We start from the raw sequence: 20,277 nt of genomic DNA on the forward strand, positions 1-20,277 counted from the left end.
TTTCACTTTCAAGAGGTTCTTTAATTCTTCGCTTTCTGCCATAAGGGTGGTGTCATCTGCATATCTGAGGTTAATATTTCTCCCTGCAATCTTGATTCCAACTTGTGCTTCATCCAGCCCAGAATTTCGCATGATGTACTCTACATGTAAGTTAGATAAGCAGGGTGACAATATACAATCTTGATGTACTCCTTTCACTATCTCCTGGAGTTTGTTCAAATTCATGTCCATTGAGTCAATGATGCTTCTGCTACCCCCTTCTCCTCCTGCCCTAAATCTTTCCCAGCATCAGGGTCTTTTCCAATGAGTTGGCTCTGCCCATCAGATGACCAAATTATTGGAGTTTTAGCTTCCCCATCAATCCTTCTAGTAAATATTCAGGACTGATTTCCTTTAGGATTGACTGGCTTGATCCTCCTGCGAGTCTTCTCCAGCCCCATAGCTCAAAAGCAACAATTCTTCAGTGCTCAGCCATTCTTAATGGTCCAAATCTCACATCTGTACGTGACTACCGTAAAAACCATAGTAGGGATTCCCGGCCCCGCCATCTACCTGCTCCATGAGCTTTACCTGCTTTGACCCTTTCCTCATCCACAAAGTAAGAGTTGAATGTTTTCAAATATAGTTCTGTTTTTATTCACTGAAAATATTGTGCGTGTGGATTCAAGTATTCCGTGCTTCACGCTGGCTGCCCAGGGCAGTGGTGAACAAGGCAGGGTCCATCCTTTAGTTGAAAATATAGATGAAGACAAGACTCACAGAGGAAAGGCCCCTCACCCAGCTTCATTTAGGACTGCATGTACCCTCTCAATTTTCTAAGTTCTATCCCACACAACCCTCCTGGTCCTCACGGAGGTCTCATGTGAGTTCTAGAGGCCTGTCCACCAGCATTGCTGAAAGGCACACTATCGTTTGGGCGATCCTTTTTTGGAACACCTACCAAATTCAGCTGATCCTCAAAAATGCTCCACCGGGATTTGCAATGCTTCGCTGAGACACTGAGACTGTTTTCCAAGTGTTTTCAGTTTTCTCTCCCCCAAGCATTTAGCCAAGTCTTGACTGAATAGTAGTCTATTTTAAAATGCACATAGAAAAAAACAATGTACATGGTAAGGGCCTGCTTACTTGTGATACGAATTTTGATCTTCCGTGATCCAGGACTCCATATCTTACAAGTTCACCTGGCCTTTGAAGGATGTAAACACAGACCCAACTAATGAAAAATGGCCCCAAACACAGCTTTTTTTTTTTTCCTATCGGTTGTTTCTGAAACCAGCAAATCCCAGGTTAGAAGTAAATGTTTCCCCTACTCTCCCTCCCTGCCCTTACCGCTGTATCAAAACCAGAATGACAGGTCAGGATTAGCCTGGCACTTGCTCATGTATATTGGGCGGATCTGGAAAGCATTCTGTATCTGGCTCACATCTTCTGAGGTCCTCCCTTCTCTGATCCACCAGAAATGCACTCCCTCCTTTATCCTCCTGGTGCTTCTACCCCAACATGCCTTTTTCCCATTTTGCCTCTAGCCTGCTGCTTAAGAGGTCCCCTCCTTCTTTTCTACATTATGGCACCTGCCCCAGAGTGCGGTATCCAGCTCAGATGACCAGGGTAGTGAGGGTCATATCCCAGGGCTGCTCCAGCCAGAGGCAAGGGAGCACTAACCAGGGAAGGACTGCAAGTCTCCAGGTAACTGGTGCAAATTCTCCCCCTTTGCACACAGGACAGTGGGCCTAGGATGCTGCCTAACCTCCTTCCTCCCCAAGTTGACCCCTTAACTAGGCCAAGCTTCCTGGCCAAATGCTCTCCTCCACCTGAGGCCTCACTGCATGCTCCTGAAGGACCCCCGCAGCCGCTAACCCCACCAGCCACTGCCACCTCTCACTTCTCAAACCCCCTTCTCCCTAACATGCCTGAGGCATGGTCATTCCCCTCTGGGAGCTCCTTGTTTCCTTCAAAGCCCCCACTTCCTCCTGACACAACCAATAAACCATCCTTTACTCCCTAAGGCAGGAACACACCCTGACCTCCAAAGCTTCCTTCCACAGCAGCTGTAGCTACAGGACCCTTCAGCTCCATGTTATACAACTTCCTGATCTTATCCAGACTCCCCAGAGCATCTGCACGGACTCCTACAAACCAGGAGCTCCATCTGTCTATTGTGTCCTTTGTTCCAGCTTTGAAACCTTGGAGCCATTCTTCTTAACATATACTTCTAGGGACCTTCTCTCATGGTCCAGTGGCTAGGACTCCATGCTCCCAAAGCAGATTTGACCCCTGGTCAGGGAACTAGATCCCACATGCCGCAACTAACAGTTCGCATGCCTACTACCACTGAAAAGATCCTGCATGCCACCACAAAGATCAAAAAGCCCACGAGCCACAATGAAGACCTGGTGCAATCAAATAAATACAAAAATAAAGCAAAACAAAACCAAAAGAAAGATCTAAAAATAAATCAAATATGCTAATTTGCTTAACACTACAAAACTCCAAAATGCTTGTTACAGAAATCTTAGCAAACACAAACAAGCAAAAATTTACTAACAAAAAATCACTCCAATCCCACCTTGAGAAAAACCCATTTCATTTTGAAACATCTAGCCAGATTTGACTTTTAAATGCAAACACATTCCATGTTCTTTCCAAACAAGAAATTGTACATAGTTTTATAACTGACAAATTTTACATAAGAAATGATCTGTTAAAGCCACTTAAAGAAAAATGATTGAAATCAACCAAATATACACAAGTGTATTACCAAAAGCCAGATCAGTAATATGCCAATTGGTCCTTGAAGCCTGGCCCGCGTGCCCTTGTCATTAACCCATAGACTGGCTACTCCCCCTGCTTCTAACAGCATGGTTTTTTTAAAACTTTTTTAAAGGTTTTTTTTTTTTGTTTTTTTCAATTTTCTATCTTCTCTTTCCCTCCAGTACCAAGATTTACCATTTATTCCTTCTTTTGGTTCACAACCCTAAAACATGGATTTTAAAAGTTCTACTACCTCCAACTTCCCCCAGGTCCAACTCACTCTGCACGTATCACACAGGCGCCCCTTAAACACTGTCACCCTCGGGCTGGAAGCCCAGTGCTCCACACCAGGACTCGTCTCTCAGCCTTAGCAAGACCTACCACCTCTTTCACCTCTGACAGTTCCCCTACAAAGTCCCTTAAGATGCTTGCAAAGCATCTCAGAGGTCACTGGTTTAAAGCCTGTGTGAATCCTCACAAATCCCATGGGAGCTGTGCAAGTTCTTCACATTAATCTGTAGCTGCTCCATTGCAAAACCTTCAACACCAGCCCTAGCTCTACCTCCAACACCCTCTTCCCCAGTGACACAGAAAAATGCTGGTACCTCTCCCAGGTAAATAGGTCTGCTATACTTTACACGTGACTCCCAACATCCCTATAAAATGGCTACACTCTGGATAATCAGGAGCTAGCTGGCTGGGCCCAAGCTTCCCACTCACACTACCAGGTGTCCACTCTTCCCCCAGACAGAGGCCCAGAGAAAAACAACTTTATTCCAGACACTTCTTGAAGGTGGCAAGTACTGGCTCTCTTGGTGGGCCTAGCATGGGACTATTGAGTGGCAGGACTACAGGAAGGCCCTGTGCCCCTCCACATCTCGGCCCCAGGCTTTGTACACTTACTGTCTCTTCTGGTGGCTTCATCCCCTTTCCGCACTCACCACCCCCCCCCCCACATATATACCAACACACACATGCGTGCACACACTACTGCAACTGTTATGGTAGCCAGTGTTAAAAGCACATTCTGGGCCATGTCCTATTCTCTGAAAGGGCAGGCGTCAGTCCTGGCACTGGCCTTCGTGGGGCCATAACTCACCCCCTGCTATTGTAAAAACCCTCAAAATAAGGCCCAGTTACAGGAGCAAAGTAAGGAGCCCAGAGAACCGTGCTGAGACTCAGCATGGGGCAGCTAAGTATGGAAAGAGAACTACTTCTTACAACCCAAGGTGCTGAGCCTTGAATGTTCTTCAGAATGGAGATCACTGACAAAAGTTAACAACTTGGAATTTAGCTAAGAGGACTCGTGCCTCCAGAGAAAATTTTTTATTGAAACACAGAAACACACACACAATTATGAAATTAAGAAAACCATTCCTTAAGAGTGTAAGACAGGTTTCTTTTTATTAAGTTTTCCTAAACTTGTCTCATGTTGACTGAATGTTTTTCTTTGTGTAAGAATGTAACCTGGAGCTTTAACAAACCAATTTAGATAATGCAACCTGGATAAATGCTTGTCTGCGCACAAGTCATCAACTGTTACTCTCTGGTCTGGCCTCCATGTAAATTCAATTGGTCTGCAAGCCTGTCTAAACAGAGAGCAAGAAGACCACATCATCTTAATTCTAGTTGAAACCTCAAATTCAACCCCATCCCAAGTCCCACACCCTCCCCACACACAAAAGAAAATTTTTAGAAGAAATGGCCATTAAGGACTGAGTCAAGTTGCATAAGCATTGGCTTAATCCTGCAGCCAGCACTCCAAAGGAGCTCCTGGCCTCACAGCAGGCCAGCTGAACTCTTGAAGCTGGACAGGTAGAGAATGGACAAAGCATGTTCTAAGAACAAGGCCAAGTCCTGGTGCTGCGAGGCGTCCATGCATGCTTACACGCCAACATAAATACACTTCCACCTTCCTCCTCTAAGTGACGTTTCTGTACAGCACTTTAGAGCTTGTAACAGTCTGAATTTTTTAGTGCAGAGATGGACAGAAACTCATTCTAAATATGCAAGGTATACTCTTATTTCTAACAACGTAAGTCAAAAGTAACAGAGAAGCACTCTGTTACACAGATTAACAATTATTACAAAGGTCCAAAATGTAACCAACAAAGCTTGTAACAGTTTCTAGGGCAAGGACCGGCTCTGGGCTCTAACAGTACAGGTTTCCCTTAGAGTTCCCAAAATGCCTCACTCCTATCAACAGCGCCCAAAGCGCAGTCACAGGGAATGCTTTGGTGCTCCTGACGGTGACTGCAGAGTACAAAGGAGGCACTGCTAAAGTCAGGCACCACACTTTTTTAACACTAACTTCAGACTCATCTGGTACAATCCAGTGCATCTTAGTTTTTTGTACAGTCTGTCAGCTGTTTAACACATACACATTGGCAGATTCATGACAGATGTTAACGCTAACACATAAGTGACTGTGAATGAGCCAAAAAAGAACTTTTTAACTCCTGTCCTAAGACTTCAAGCTATACCTCAAATTTACACAGAATCTCTCTCACCTGAACAAGCAGGCCAGGATACAAATCTTTATACCATAATTAACAAGAATCAATCCCTCAGTTAAATTTACCATGCCTACATCCAACAATACATCTACCCAATTCTAACTTTCTGAAGAGAAAATTATTTAGACTTTGATGCTTGGGGTATTAATGAACATACTTTCAGAAATATACATTCTCAGGAAGAACCTCCAGGTTTAAAATCCTCAGTTAACAACATGCTCCAGGTGAAAGGGTCTATTTTCCCAAGAGCAACACACGGCATTTGTAATGGGAACCCCTTTTATCTGGGAGAGATGGGAAGATGGGGTGGGAGTCCCAGGGGAGCGGAGTGACACGTGAAGCTCAGAGCACACCTTTGTTGTTCTGTTAATCGATGCCATGCTCTAGCCCCTCAGAAGCAGAGGGTGATCCCTCCCCCATCCCCACACCAGGCGGGGAGCCATTGTGGCAACCTCCACAGCAGAATTTCTAAGCACAATTAGAGTTCCTGTCATTTATGTCATAACAAAAAGTTTGCTTGATAGCTAGGTATAGCTTGTGCTATAGCTCAACTTTCTAAAACAAACTTCTCTTTGTATAAGCATGATTAAACATAAAAGGAGTGAAGCATAAGCTCAGTAAGACTAACTGGGCTTCTAAATAGTACCGTTATGAAAAAGATAACAATGCACTTCATTTCTGTATCTAACTATTTAGAAGTCAAAATGCTCCATACATTACCGATATCCCCTCCCCCTCAAGTCCCCTAAAAACTGACTAAGAAATCTCCAGTATTTAATTGCTCTAGTTGATATTTAGAACAAAGTTGACAACTTAAAGCTTTATAATAGTCTGTTTTAATATAAACAATTGTTGGAATCAATCAATGTCCATTTCAGGAAGCTTCTTGTCTGAATCCGAAGGCACAGCTGTGTCTGTACCCTGCTCAGCAGCCTGAGGGCCCGGGTTGTCTCCTTGTCCATCCACTGGTCCATTCTGCTCTGCATTTTTTTGCTCCTCTTTTGGAGGTTCCACTTTGGGTTTGGGCTTTGAAATAATAGGGCTGCAGATACTTGTCAGCTCCTACAACAACAGGAGAGAAAACTGGTTTCTTGTAACAAATCTTACACAGCATACTAAAATCCACGCCCACCCTCTCCTATCCTATCCCCAAGATGTAAACAAAGATGGAGTAATGAAATTCTCTATTAAAAATACCAATACTGACTAGAAAAAACTATTAAATCTTTAAAATCATGAATTACTTTAATTTTAGCTTCAATCTCTTTTGCCTTGACAACTGGATCCATGGTCAGACTCTGCTTGTTCTGCAGATTCAGCTTGTTATTCATCCACTCCATGGCCTCATTTGTGCTTTTTTCCACCTTCACCATGTCAGCAGCATCCAAATGATCATACTGGTCCTCCTATAACCAGAAGCCAACCAGACAAGCATCAGAGAATGATACATTCCCTACTCAAATACTGCCTAGTTCTTCAGCATCTTCCAAAAAGTTACAATCTTTCCCAAAATGAAGCCCATCTAGCCTCACAAGCTACACATTCAATTCCCTAAAAATTCAATAAAGAAAAGTAACCTCAATTTTTAAAACAGAGGAAATGCATTTCAAGATCAAAAGGAATACACAAGGTGGCAATTAAAAGGTTTCAGCAGTATAAACAACACATGCTTTACACAAAATCTTATATAGTTGTGCAAATAAATATAATTTTACAATGCAAAAAAAAAAAAGGCCATGTCATTAGATATGAGACTGGTGGTTTAGGCATCGAAGTTAAGAAACAAAATAATTATGAATATAGTTTTTTAAAAGAATCCTTTCAGAAGTAAAATTTTAAAATTAATTTTTTTAGAAAGCTTAATTTATTGTATTTAAGTTTCTTACATGCAGATGACACCACCCTTATGGCAGAAAATGAAGAACCACCAAAGAGCCTCTTGATGAAAGTGAAAGAGGAGAGTGAAAAAGTTGGCTTAAAGTTCAACATTCAGAAAACTAAGATCATGGCATCCGGTCCCATCACTTCATGACAAATAGATGGGGAAATAGTGGTTGACTATTTTTTGGGGCTCCAAAATCACTGCAGATGGTGATTGCAGTCATGAAATTAAAAGACATTTACTCTTTGGAAGGAAAAGTTATGACCAACTTAGACACCATATTAAAAAGCAGAGACATTACTTTGCCAACAAAGGTCCGTCTAGTCAAGGCTGTGGTTTTTCCAGTAGTCATGTATGGATGTGAGAGTTGGACTATAAAGAAAGCTGAGTGCTGAAGAATTGATGCCTTTGGACTGTGGTGTTGGAGAAGACTCTTGAGAGTCCCTTGGACTGCAAGGAGATCCAACCAGTCCATCCTGAAGGAGATCAGTCCTGGGTGTTCATTGGTAGGACTGATGCTGAAGCTGAAACTCCAATACTTTGGCCACCTGATGTGAAGAGTTGACTCATTGGAAAAGACCCTGATGCTGGGAGGGACTGGGGGCAGGAGGCGAAGCGGCCGACAGAGGATGAGATGGCTGGATGGCATCACCGACTCAATGGACATGAGTCTGGGTAGGCTCCGGGAGCTGTTGATGGACAGGGAGGCCTGGTGTGCTGCAGTTCATTGGGTCACAAAGAGTCGGACACAACTGAGCAACTGAACTGAACACTGACAAGAGCCTAGAGTATAATAGTAGAATTAACCAAACTATTGACCAAAGTCTGAGAGCAACCCAGACCACAGGCCAAATCCCAGCTCCCCCAAGAGTAACCTGGGTAAGGATTAAACCACCTATTTCATAAATGTACTGTGTGGATTTAATGATATATTTTGGAGTATCATATAGTACTCAAGAAAATGACACACCTATAGTTTATTGTTGAAACAGTCCTACATACTAAATTATTTGCCTAATGTGTTCTAAAATCAGATTAGAACAAGTTAAGTCACTAATGAAACATTTCATAACAAGAAAAGGAAACTGAGTAATACTGCTCAATTACTGAGTCTCCTTACTAAAGAGAAGCTGGCAAATCCCAAGGTTCTTAATAAGGTTAAATAAAACATTATACATGTCATTAACATCCAAAAAGAAAACAATGTTATTAAATAACAGAAAAAACTGCTACAAAAATGTCTCAAAACTCTACCAAAACATTAGTTTGGGGAAGAGGAAAAGAAAAGAAAAAGATACCTTGTTTTTGAAAGAGCTGATTACTTTCATATACTGTTGGATTTGTTTCCCTAGTTCCTCGAATAATTTTGGTCTTTCTTCAGATTCCTGGAATCGCATCTTAATAGGCTGACCTAAATTCTTAATAGAAGAGAGAATATACAAATTCTTCACAGGGGAGTTTAAACTAACAAAGCAGTATTTTTCTACTAAGATTGATTATGAATTAAAATACATTTAATCTTTGTGTTCTATATATAAGAAGTTGCATATTTTTCCCCAGACCATTGAAATATTACCCTCAGGCTTCATTAGAATATACATCAATACTGTTCCATGTGGATCCACTTCAACTTGTCACCTGAACTGTAGTTCTCAAAATACAGTGGGGGGACAACCAAAAATCAGATGCCTCCTGACAGGGATACACAACACTGTATATGACGTAAACTTTTGCCAAAACGTTTAAGTCTGTCTCACAAAGCCTCCAGCTCTAACCACAAATTTACCAAGAAGATAAAACATCAAGGGGGTGAGAGGAGTAAAATATAAACTGGGAATAAATTCTCCAGGACAAGTGATTCAGTTTTTTCACCAAGTAAAGGAAGAGAAAATGATGGAAGGAGAACTACAGATAGATTTAAGAGATATATCAACACAATGTATGGGCCCTGTTTGGATCCTGACTCAAAGAAGCTAAAAAATAATGTGCGAAACAAATGGAACTTTAAAACTGACTGAACATATGGTGATATTAATAGTGATGTTAAGGAATTTTTATACATGTGATAATGGTACAGCATAAGGTTACATTTTCTTTTATATACACATTGATGTATTTTGGGGTTAATTATAACCTAACAGACTTGCTTAAAATAACTGGAAGTGGAAAGGAGCAGAAATGGAACAAATCTGGACATAAGCTGACAACAGCTGAAACTATTATTCTGTCTCCTTCCATGTGTTAGACAGGTCCCATTAAAAGAAGTAAATAAAAAAACTCAATGAGCAGGATCTCCCTGGAGACTCTGAACACTCTTGCCAGAATGACAGGAAACTGCATCACTTACTGTCCTTGAGCAACTTCACTCCAAAGGTCAGTCACAATGGAATAGTTTAACAAGAAACCAAGTAACCAGAGATGGAAAAAGTTCCTGTGTACTTGCATCTTTTTCCAAACAAGAGGCCTCAACTTTAAATAATTCTTTGGACTTTTAACTCTAAAGTGTAACTATCACTTCTTTAAACACAAAACCAGTCCCTTCTGCTCTATTGAGAATGGAAGCTGCATATACACAGCCCTGCCCCAGCTGCACTGCCGCTGCCTGTTAGAGGACAGGAGTACCCTGTTAGTCTTCCAACTCCTTGACACTAAGAACACACTCCAGCTCCAATTCGGTAAAAAATTTTATGTCTGAACTCAATTTTCAGAAAAATTCTTTTGTTATCATGAAGTTTTAAAAGAAAGAAAGAAAAAATAAGTAAAATAAAAGACAGTGAAACTAAGTGATAAAAAGTATAGCTTTTCAATCACTTTCAACCTGCCTTCATTTAACATGAGAATTACAATTTTGAGATATTCTTCATGCAAAGTACAACATTTCACTTTCAAGAATCACTTACTTTTAATTCAGCCAATTTATCGACGTAAACTTGCTTTGGCTGGTCTTCTCCATCCTCATACAACCAATTTTCAGTGTCTTCTAATTTCAAGGTAAAATTGTTACGGTCCTAAAGATAAAGGAAACAATGCAATTAAGTTGATCAAAAACTGGTTGATTCAGGAATAAAGAAACAGTCACAGACAATGATACATCTGGAATTTTCTTTAAAACATGAGTGGGGATATTCAGGAATAAAGAAACAGTCACAGACAATGATACATCTGGAATTTTCTTTAAAACATGAGTGGGGATATAGGAAACAAGACTGACACAATCTTATTTTGCTTTATAGGTACAAGGGGGTTTATTACATTATTTTCTCCACTGTAGGAAACATTTGGATATGTTTGAAAATTTCAGAATTAAAAATTACATTTAAAAATAAGTGAGTAAATAACACTGTATTGAAAGCTACTAAGAGAATAAATCTTGAAAGTTTTCATCACAGGAAAAAAATTAAGTATATGTAGTGATACATGTTTAGACTTATGGTGGTAATCATTTCACAATGTATATAAACATCTAATCATTACGCTGTACATCTGAAACAACTGATATGTCAATTATACCTAAATCTTTTTCTAACAAGTGAGTTAAAATAAACATCAGGAGAAAAGTGAGCTTTTTTTTAAAGAAAAATACTAGGTAAATAATAGCATGCAAGTGTATCAAAAAGTGACACACCAAAAAAAAAAGTGATGCACAAAGACTAACCTTTAGGAAACACCCCACCAATACTGTATAAAACAAAACTATATAAAAACTGTCCCCCAAAAAATATTTTTAATCATTCTACTGTATACCTACAGATGTAAAACATCACTTGTAAGTACACTTAAGGATCCTCCCAGAAGACACAAAATGAGCAGACACACTGTGGCACATACTTACATCTTCACTCACAAACTTCTCATATTCACCACTCAGCTTGTCTCTCATTTCGTACACATATTCTTCTACTGCATTCTTAGCATCATTCCTCTCTTTCTCTAGTTTATCCTGCATGATCATCTTACCCTGTGAACAGTAGTCAGACATTCAAAAAACTGAGACAATTTCCTCTTAACTATTAAGTAATATAGTTACAAAAGTTAAGAGAAGCCTTCTTCTCAAAATCCTTTTAGTTCTGCAAATCATCGGAGAAAAGAGCTGGAAGCATTAGTCCTCAGTAAATTATGACGATCAAGTGAGAGTTTCGTGGGTGCGCTTAGGAAAAAAAGAGTAACAGAAGAAATAGCAAGATGTTGAAACTCAAAAGTAAAAATGAGGAAAATGCTAGGACAAGAACTAAAAGCAACTATTAGCTCACTGTCATATAACCTGCTTGTATTACATACCCAGGAAAAACCAAAATTATTCATATAGTATAGATGCTAAAGGTTCTATAAAACTATTCTAAGACCCAATGTACCTATCATAAGAAACCTCACAGACAACAATTAATTGAAAAATTGTGCCCCAAGGTCCCAAACACGGCACCACTCACCATAACTAGAGTTACATACTGACTGGTAACAGACAAAGAAACTAATAAACAAAACATTAAGGCTACTCTGAGTTCTCCCACTGATCGACTTCCCTGACCCTGGCCTCAAACATCCCAATCTCTAGTGAACACCCAAACTCACACACCCAAAATCATGAAGGATACCTCCCCGAAATGTCAAAGATTTCCTAAGAGTTTTTAGCAACAGACATATCACCATAAAACAATTTTGATGATATATCTTGGGATCTATTAAATTTGTCCTCCAATACCCCAAAATGTTAAATTGTTCCCAAACCCCATACAATGCATAAAGGTCACTAGACACCGCATTTGAACACTATGGTCCCATTAATGTTCTAGCTTATTGCTCTAGCAGACTTAAAATAACCACCTCATTTTCAATGTATAAGTTGAGCATCTCTCTGTCTATCTGCCATAACAGCTGATTCTCAATTGGCAGGTCCACAGTACTGGTCTTCACTTTTGCTTTCTTGGCTTGAGGTGGTTGGTCCATCTTTTTGTCTTTTGATCCAGCTTGAGAGGTCTAAAATAACAGAAATCATTAAGTACACACATACAGACTTCAGCTTCCAAATGGGTCATGTTTCAAAGGCTGGTTTTGCTTTTTTACTAAGTTTGTTTGCTTATAGTATCTGAAAAGTTAGAAATATATGAAGTCAAATCCATGGACAAAAAGTAATGATGGTTCCCAGAGGATGGGGGAGAATAAATAGAGGAAATGGGAATTACTGTTTCACAGGTAATTTTGGTTGGACAGATGAAAGAAGTTCTAGAGACTGACTGTACCACAGTGTGATTATACTTAATACTACTGATGTGTACACACACATACACTTATATACATACATATACACATACATACACACAAAAACAAACTCCCATAACCCCTATACACACACATAGACTTATATACACACATACACACAAAAACAAACTCCGATAACCCCATCATCAACATACCATTACAATTAAATATTCTCTAATTTTCTTCCACTCTTATCTAAACATACAAACATGCATAGCAAATTAGTAGGGAGAAGATAATGACATTTTTAAGGATCAAAAATACAGCAATAAGATGACTTCCAGAGTATCTTCACCTATTTATATTCTCACAAGGAGTAAGAGTCCATTTCGCTGTACCCTGGCCACAAAGAGGAATTCATTTGCCATGATCTATTACTTTCATTGGGGCAATAACCTTTTCGTACACATTTATAAGGCATATTTACTCCTCCAAAATGCCTAGTCATATTTCATTCACCGTTCTCTTGGGATCTTTGTGATGTTTTTCCCCCAGTGGTTGACTCTTGTAGATTTTTTCTAATCTTTTATTATTAGTCTATGCAAGCTTTTATTTTTTAACTCATCCATCTTTCCCTTTGAGATTACTTTCACGCTTTTTTTTTTTTAGCTGTGCTGTGCAGCATGTGAGATCTTAGTTCCCTGACCAGGGATTGAACCTGCGCCCCCTACGTTGGAAGCACAGAGTCCTAACCACTGGACCACCAGGGAAGTCCCTGCTTTCATGCTTTCAAAGCTCCTGCTGATTCACAGATTAGAAAAATATTCATTCCAGCTTTTTTTAATATTTATTTATTTTTGGCTGCACTAGGCCTTCACTGCTGCTACACACAGGCTTTCTCTAGTTGTGGTGCAAGGGCTTCTCACTGAGGTGCTTCTCTTATTACAGAACAGCAACCTCAGTAGTTGTGATGCACAGGCTTAGCTGTGTGATCTGTGGCACATGGAATCTTCCTGAACCAGGGATCGAACTCACGTCTGCACTGGCAGATAGATTTTTAACCACTGGACCACCAGGGAAGTCCCATTCCAGCTGTTTTTAATTCTTCATCTGTAACTTTCAAATAATATGGAATATAATCTTCTCTATGACATGAGGCAAGATTTCAAAATCATTTCCCCACCTCCTGTCCAAATCTTACGTCAGAGCTGAAATTTATGTTATCATTTGTATTTTATTTTCTTTAGAAACAATACTATAAAAGGTTTAAGTTCCCAAGCCACCTCACGAAAGGAACCTAAATAACTCCATGAAACTTCCCACACCTCTAAGGCCTGATGGGGGGAGAGGGAAAGGTCAGGCCCACCTCATTCCTTTCTCCTCCCCCACCTTCAAGAACAAAGAAAAATAGGTATTTCTCTCCCCCACTGCTGCCCCAAACCCAGGCAACAACAGGTCTTCGCCTCCGAAAAGGCCTACAAGACATTAAAGCATCTGTCAGCATGATTTCCTCTGTCCATTATTTTCTCTTTTTACAATTATTTGCAAAGTTAAAATAATTAAAATTTGTTAACCCACATGAAAATGGGTACCAGACTTGAGCCTCCTAAAGGCTCTGCCAAACTTTTTTAAATGCCACAATCAGAAAAACCTTAGAAGGTGAGATGACACCCTGCAATGTCATAAATAATTTGTAAGAAAAGCTGTTTTCAATGCTGATGATAAAATTTAAACATGAAAACTCGAAAGTTAAAGAACAGGTTGTAAAGGACCCAAAAATGTTACACATTCATTTAAATATTATTTACCAACTGTATTTCAATATATTATTATTTAGAACAGTATTTCGATGTAAAGATAAGTTTCAGAAGAGTTGACAAAATTTGAAAAAATCATGTTTCACTATTAGTAAAGAACACGTTATGGGTAAGATGACTATTAGTAACAGCCATTCAGAAACCAGATGGACCAATCACTAAGCAAAGTCAAACCAGGGCTTCTGAGTGCTTTCTTCCCACATGCCATCCAGACTAAAGTTCAAAGACCATCTTGCCAAACACACTTTCCAAACACACTACAAAACCTTGCTCTAAAACTTCAAATATGCTGGCAGAGACGGGACAGCAGCACAGTCTCGTGAGTGGGGCTGATGGGTGCTGCACAGCCTTAGCCAAGTTTACAAGGTCTTTTATTTCCCATGGACTTCCCGAGGACCCCAAGGCTCACTGCTAACAGATTCACAGTGCTTGAGACAGACATTTCAACAATAATACAGTCCTGTAATCTCGAGCAAATGATTTGAAATTTTCTCCTTTTGACTTCTTTTGTATTAGGCTATGTATCAATAGTTAGGTCCATTAAAAATTACCTGGAAAACTACAAGAGTAAGACTCTGAAACTACACTGACAGGGCAGAGCTACAAGATCTGCAGAAATCTAGTTTTATCACGGTGGGAAATAAGGTCCACCACATAGCTCTCAATTTCACCCCACTGCACTGAGAGCTTTTGGTCTGAAAGTTAGGAACTTAAAAGCTTCAAGGCCTAAGGGAATTTTCTGCTCAAAAAATATTGTGTTAAACGCTTCAATTTTCAATATTAAAATATTGATTGGTAAGGCCTTGCCCAGGGATTTTCCAGTTGAATATTTATTTAAAAAAAGAAAATCACAATTCTTAAATGGGACAATCAGCCTCACATAAAACTGATGTAAATCAAAAGAGCACCTCAGAATTTGAGGCACAGGGACGTAAAGCTTCAAATTTAGAGATGAGTTTTCTGGCTTCTTGGAAACTAAAGCAGAAAGTTGTTACATTTTTTTATGAAAGGCTTTTAAGTATTGCGGAGTTAATATTATTGAGTTTTATCTCTATGCAAGGCAGAACTGAAAGACCTCTGTATTCTCTCTCTTCCTGGTACACAGTGTTAAACAGCTCTTAGGGGAATGTTACACTGATCTCTTAAATTATAAAGACTACAACATGTCAAAATTATGAGAACTGATGTAACTTTGCCTTTAAGAGTACTAGCCTGGAACTTGTCATACATTATTTAAGGAAGACTCGGGAGTGTTCATTAATGTTTACAATTCTAATATTTCTAAAGGCCGTTAAGGCAGCCTGGATATGTGCTGAAAGCCAAACTTCTAAATTTGGGGGATTTTTTTTTTTAACAAAAAACGATTCTAAATAAATTCAAATAAATGAAGATTTCTAATATAATCCCTTTCCAAGACATAATGTCAGGTCAAAACCATGTGTGTAAAAAAGACAGCAAATCACACTGTAAGATACAATTTATACCTCCATTTCTTCAGACTCCGCCTTATTTTCCGCTGGTGTCTGCTGCTGCTGCTCTTCAACATGTGGCTCCTCCTGGTCCACTTGCATCTTCTGAAAAATAGGTCACATCAAATTCTGAAACCAGGAAATACTAGCAAAAGACTAAAGCAACTTTCACAACACATGGGCAAAATCAGAGGATATGGAAGTCCTGCTAATTACCAGCAATCAGACAAACCAGACTCTAATTCCAGCTATGACATATATGTTACACTTAGAACACAAAAGTTTTCCTCTCTGGATCTCAGTTACCACATCTGTACAATGGAGATAACACTTGCCCGCCCTTATATAAACAAGAGTGGTTACAGAACTACATTATAAAGCCACAGCAGTACTCAGAAGTACACAGTGTGGCAATATTTAACACAATAAAATCTGAAGAGAACATGAGTTTCTCCTTGCTTCCTCACGAACACATTTCTCTCAGAAGTTTAAACTTCTTCCAGTAGTTTTTAAAATCAGACATTTCATCCTCTAAAGTACAACCATTGTATGCATTAGGGAAAGTGGACACCTTGAAAATTCTGTTAGAAGTGCTTGAAGAACAAAGTCTGCCAATAATAAAGATGTCTGTAGAGACCTTGAATCACACTAGCTTTCAATGCCTACAGCATATTATAATAGCCTCAGAGGTTTTTAATACAAACACCTGAGCCATAGCCCAGACCAACTTTAACAAAATGTGTGGGGATGAGACCTGAACGTGCACCGCTTTATAAAGCCTTGATTTTTACACACAATAAGGACAAGGCCTAGTGCATGACTCCAACAAATGGGTGTGAATCCTATGCTACCTATGAAATAATAACTGAGACTCAGCATTCTCCAGTAATCACAAAAGAATCAAGAATAACTCAAATTGACAAGTGCATGGTCTAAAGGAGGAAGCCAACTATGTCCCATTTCTATACAAATTCTATATAAAGACTTTGGGCTAGTTCACACATGATGGGGTACACATGCAAACCTCCTCTCAGCAGCTCTGTCGCCCTATCTGCTAGAATTTCTAGACAAGCGTCACCTCTGAGCCATTATAAATGGCCTAAAATGGTACAGAGTTGTCTAGATTACCTCTTCCTCCTTGGCATTCTGGTCTGTTTCCATCGGCTCCTCGTTTTCCTCAAACTTGTGCACCTCCACCAGAGACGCACTGGACACACTGAAGATGCCGTGGACGTTGACGCGAACCTTGACCTTCACCTTTGAACTGGAGCCATCAGACTGAGGAGTGACTTTCTGAACTGAAAACTGAGCTGAGGACACATGAGGGACGAAAGAGAACACATAACCTAAGAGAAGAATTCAAACACAAATGTATGCCCATACTGCCAGCTTATGTCAATTTCTCAGTGAAAGGTCAGTAGCATGATACTTCAGATAAGCAAAGTGGGCACTCTTAGAATATTAATACATCATCAGATTTCTCCTTCTTCTTTCACATATAACCAAACTTTTAATCATCTTCTCCCAATTAAGAACTCAAGTATCCCCTAACTCTTCAAACATGTCCTTCCCTCTAGTCCCTTATCCCAATTCATCTTTATATGCTACTGCAGAGTAAATTCCTAGAACAGATTTGTCACATTTTCATCTACTAAAAACCCCAAAGAGTCCATATTCTTTGTCACTTATTAAGAAACTGACATTTCTAGATTCAGTTACTATACTAGCATTGTGCTCATGTTTTTAATCTCATAAAACTCTGTAAACTATGAATTATCATGTTTATTTCTGTTTTACAAGTGAGGAAAACACAGTAGGTTAACTTTCTAAGCTTCTAAGTGCCATTCAGGATGTTCCTAATACTTTACCCATGTACCCTAGTTCTGTAATTATCATTAACTATAGATTCTCTCTCCTCAACTGGTATTATTTCCAGATACTAAGTTTCTCATAATCAATGAAGAAGGAAGACAACATGGTTCCATAACCTATGATACCGACTGTCACAATCTGCTAATAATTTTTCTGCGTACACCTAACTCTATGTTAGGGTCACAACTGAATACTTTCAGTAACCAGCATCACATTATGCACAAAGTGTAACAATAATGTGCATTAACCAAGAACTACAGCCAAGGGAATTCCTTGGTGATCCAACGGTCAGGACTCCATGCTTTCACTGCCAAGGACACAGGTTTGATCCCTGGTCAAGGAACTAAGATCTCATAAGCCACATGGTGCAGCCAAAAACTTTTTAACTGATTAAAATTAACTTTAAAAACCTTCAAAAAGAAAAAAAAAAGAACTTCAGTCCACAGTAGGAGATCCAATTAAATAATGACCATCCTGCTGGTTCTGAACCTGATAATAAGACTGAAAGGTTTTTTTTGTGCATGTGATTTAAAGTTCTCAAATTTCAGTATATTATACTCACTTTGCTATTCCCAAAGGTTTTTTGTGCATGTGATTTAAAATACTCAAATTTCAGTATATTATACTTGCTTTGCTAATCCCGTTCTCCAAGGTACACGATTTTTTTTTTTTAATTCCCAACTCTTTACTTACCTATAGCAGGATCTGGATAAGGCAAATCTTGAGGAGAGCTATAATAAGCCTCAAGAGTGAAAGGTTCCTTTCTATAAAATGTGAGTACTTTAGAGAAAGGAGCAGCATGATTTTTTGAAAAGACTTCACAGTCACTGAATGGAGGAAAAAAGACAAACACAAATTTAGGACATTTCTAACACTTTTACCCAGGTATTCTAATTTTGTAATTATTGTACAACTCTAGTTACTCTTCTCAACTGGCATCATTTCCAGTTTATAACAGTTTCCAAGAAAGAAAAAAAAGTGTGTGTGTCTGTGTATACAGTATCAGTTTTAAACACACACACTTCAATCAACACATGAAAATGAAAGTAAAGTCGCTCAGTCGTGTCCAACTCTTTGCAACCCCATGGACTGTAGCCTGTCAGGCTCCTTTGTCCACAGGATTCTCCAGGAAAGAATACTGGAGTGGGTTGCCATTTCCTTCTCCAGAGGATCTTCCCGACCCGGGGATCAAACACAGGTCTCCCGCACTGCAGGCAGACTCTTTACCGTCTGAGCCACCAGGGCACATAAAAGGCACCAATTATTTCAGCAGGATCAAATAAACAAAACTAGTAAGGACACAAACCTATTCTGATGAGTAAAGTAATTATCACTTTATTTCATGCGCTATAACATAAGAGATTTGTGTAAGTTGAAACAGTATTTACCAAGACACAACTTGTTAAGTACAAAAATGATTAAAAAAACATTACCTTGACCCTTCTTCAGCTGGAGAATTCCATCTCAGAGATATTGGATATGGCACTACATCAGTGATAGAAAATTCTCTGACTTTGAAAGCAGGCGATAAGATTGCACACTAGAATAAGAATTTTTAAAAATTCCATTTGGCAAGTAGACATTATGAACTAACTATTGTAAGACCTATAAGAAAAATGACTTCAGAAGAGCATCTACTTACATTAATAATTTAGCATTATCTAAATAAGTGGTTTTATAAGTATCTATCATTTGTCAAATCACCCATTAATCTAGCTATTCCTTCTTTTTCCATTAATCTCAACCTTTATTTAACTGATGTATAACACTACTTCATGTAACAAATATGCCAAATTCTAGCAGTATTTCAAGCCTACTTATGTTTCTAGTAAATTCTTTCATCTTATTACATGTTATATAGTACAAACAATTCCATTTATGAACGCCACCTCTAGTATCAACTTTAAAACAAAAGTTTCAGAATCTTAGACCTTAAAATCACCGAGCTAGTCTCAGACTGGCTGGATACATTAGCCACTGCTGTGCTGCTACAACGGCCTGTCAGTGGCCACCTGGGAAAGAGAGCAAGCTCACCTGCAAGGCACAGCCTCGCGTAACAGCTTCATCAGCATTTAGTGTTGTACTAATTTCTTTACCAAAAAATTTGCTGATCTTCTCTTTCACTGCAGGGATTCGTGTTGCACCACCAACTATCTCCACTGCATAAATATCTTCTTTCTTTAACTCTATTTAAAAACAATTAGAATAGACATTTAGAGTAAAAGAATCTTTTGTGTTTTACAATGAAATAAAAGAGCAATATGACATCTTATCACAACAAAATAATTCACAAATATGTAAGAAAACCCACTACCACTCTTCATCTCCTTCACAGTAACATACACACAAAAGTGTTTGCCATTTAGAAGCAGGTAGTTATATTTTAATGCTCAAAATAATGAGGGCAGGGGTGGCACAACAGTACTGAGATTTAAGAGGTGAGAGTGAGGAACATCTAAAGTCCTATAGGGCTTAAGTCCTGTAATCTCAGAAAGACTCACACAAGTAAGTGTTAAAATACCAACAGTTAAGCTAGCCATAAAGAAAATAAAAGGGCTGACACAAAGTGGTAAGGAAGTTCAGTCTGACCCAGCCTGACAGGCCTGTATGGACTAAGACTAAATAGACTTCAGGATATGGTCTGAGAGTATCAGCCAAGGGACCTCAGGGCTCTGCTGGCTCAGATTATAACACAGGCTCAGTCTCCTCCTAACAGAAGGACAGAGGGTACCACGAAGGCTCTGCTGTCATTCATAAAATACCTCTTAATACCA

General features: G+C 39.2%; 1 protein-coding gene and 1 non-coding gene across 2 annotated transcripts in view; both read right to left on the reverse strand.

Annotated features, from left to right (window-relative positions):
* Window positions 1–4,129: 4,129 nt before the first annotated feature.
* HSPA4 (heat shock protein family A (Hsp70) member 4) overlaps window positions 4,130–20,277 on the reverse strand; it is a 49,734-nt gene continuing 33,586 nt past the window's right edge. The window contains exons 9-19 of the mRNA XM_043465523.1: window positions 19,538–19,689; window positions 18,937–19,043; window positions 18,197–18,330; window positions 16,760–16,941; window positions 15,647–15,736; window positions 11,971–12,123; window positions 10,982–11,107; window positions 10,050–10,157; window positions 8,448–8,567; window positions 6,512–6,673; window positions 4,130–6,329 (exon numbers count right to left, since the gene is read on the reverse strand). Of these exons, the coding sequence (XP_043321458.1) occupies window positions 6,126–6,329; window positions 6,512–6,673; window positions 8,448–8,567; window positions 10,050–10,157; window positions 10,982–11,107; window positions 11,971–12,123; window positions 15,647–15,736; window positions 16,760–16,941; window positions 18,197–18,330; window positions 18,937–19,043; window positions 19,538–19,689 (1,538 nt within the window). The 3' untranslated portion in view covers window positions 4,130–6,125. The remainder of the gene's footprint in view (window positions 6,330–6,511; window positions 6,674–8,447; window positions 8,568–10,049; window positions 10,158–10,981; window positions 11,108–11,970; window positions 12,124–15,646; window positions 15,737–16,759; window positions 16,942–18,196; window positions 18,331–18,936; window positions 19,044–19,537; window positions 19,690–20,277) is intronic.
* Window positions 13,043–13,115, reverse strand: TRNAG-UCC. Its single transcript has one exon. It is a non-coding gene; the product is annotated as a tRNA-Gly (tRNA).

Source organism: Cervus canadensis, chromosome 4, assembly GCF_019320065.1.
Source record: "Cervus canadensis isolate Bull #8, Minnesota chromosome 4, ASM1932006v1, whole genome shotgun sequence".
NCBI lineage: Eukaryota > Metazoa > Chordata > Mammalia > Artiodactyla > Cervidae > Cervus > Cervus canadensis.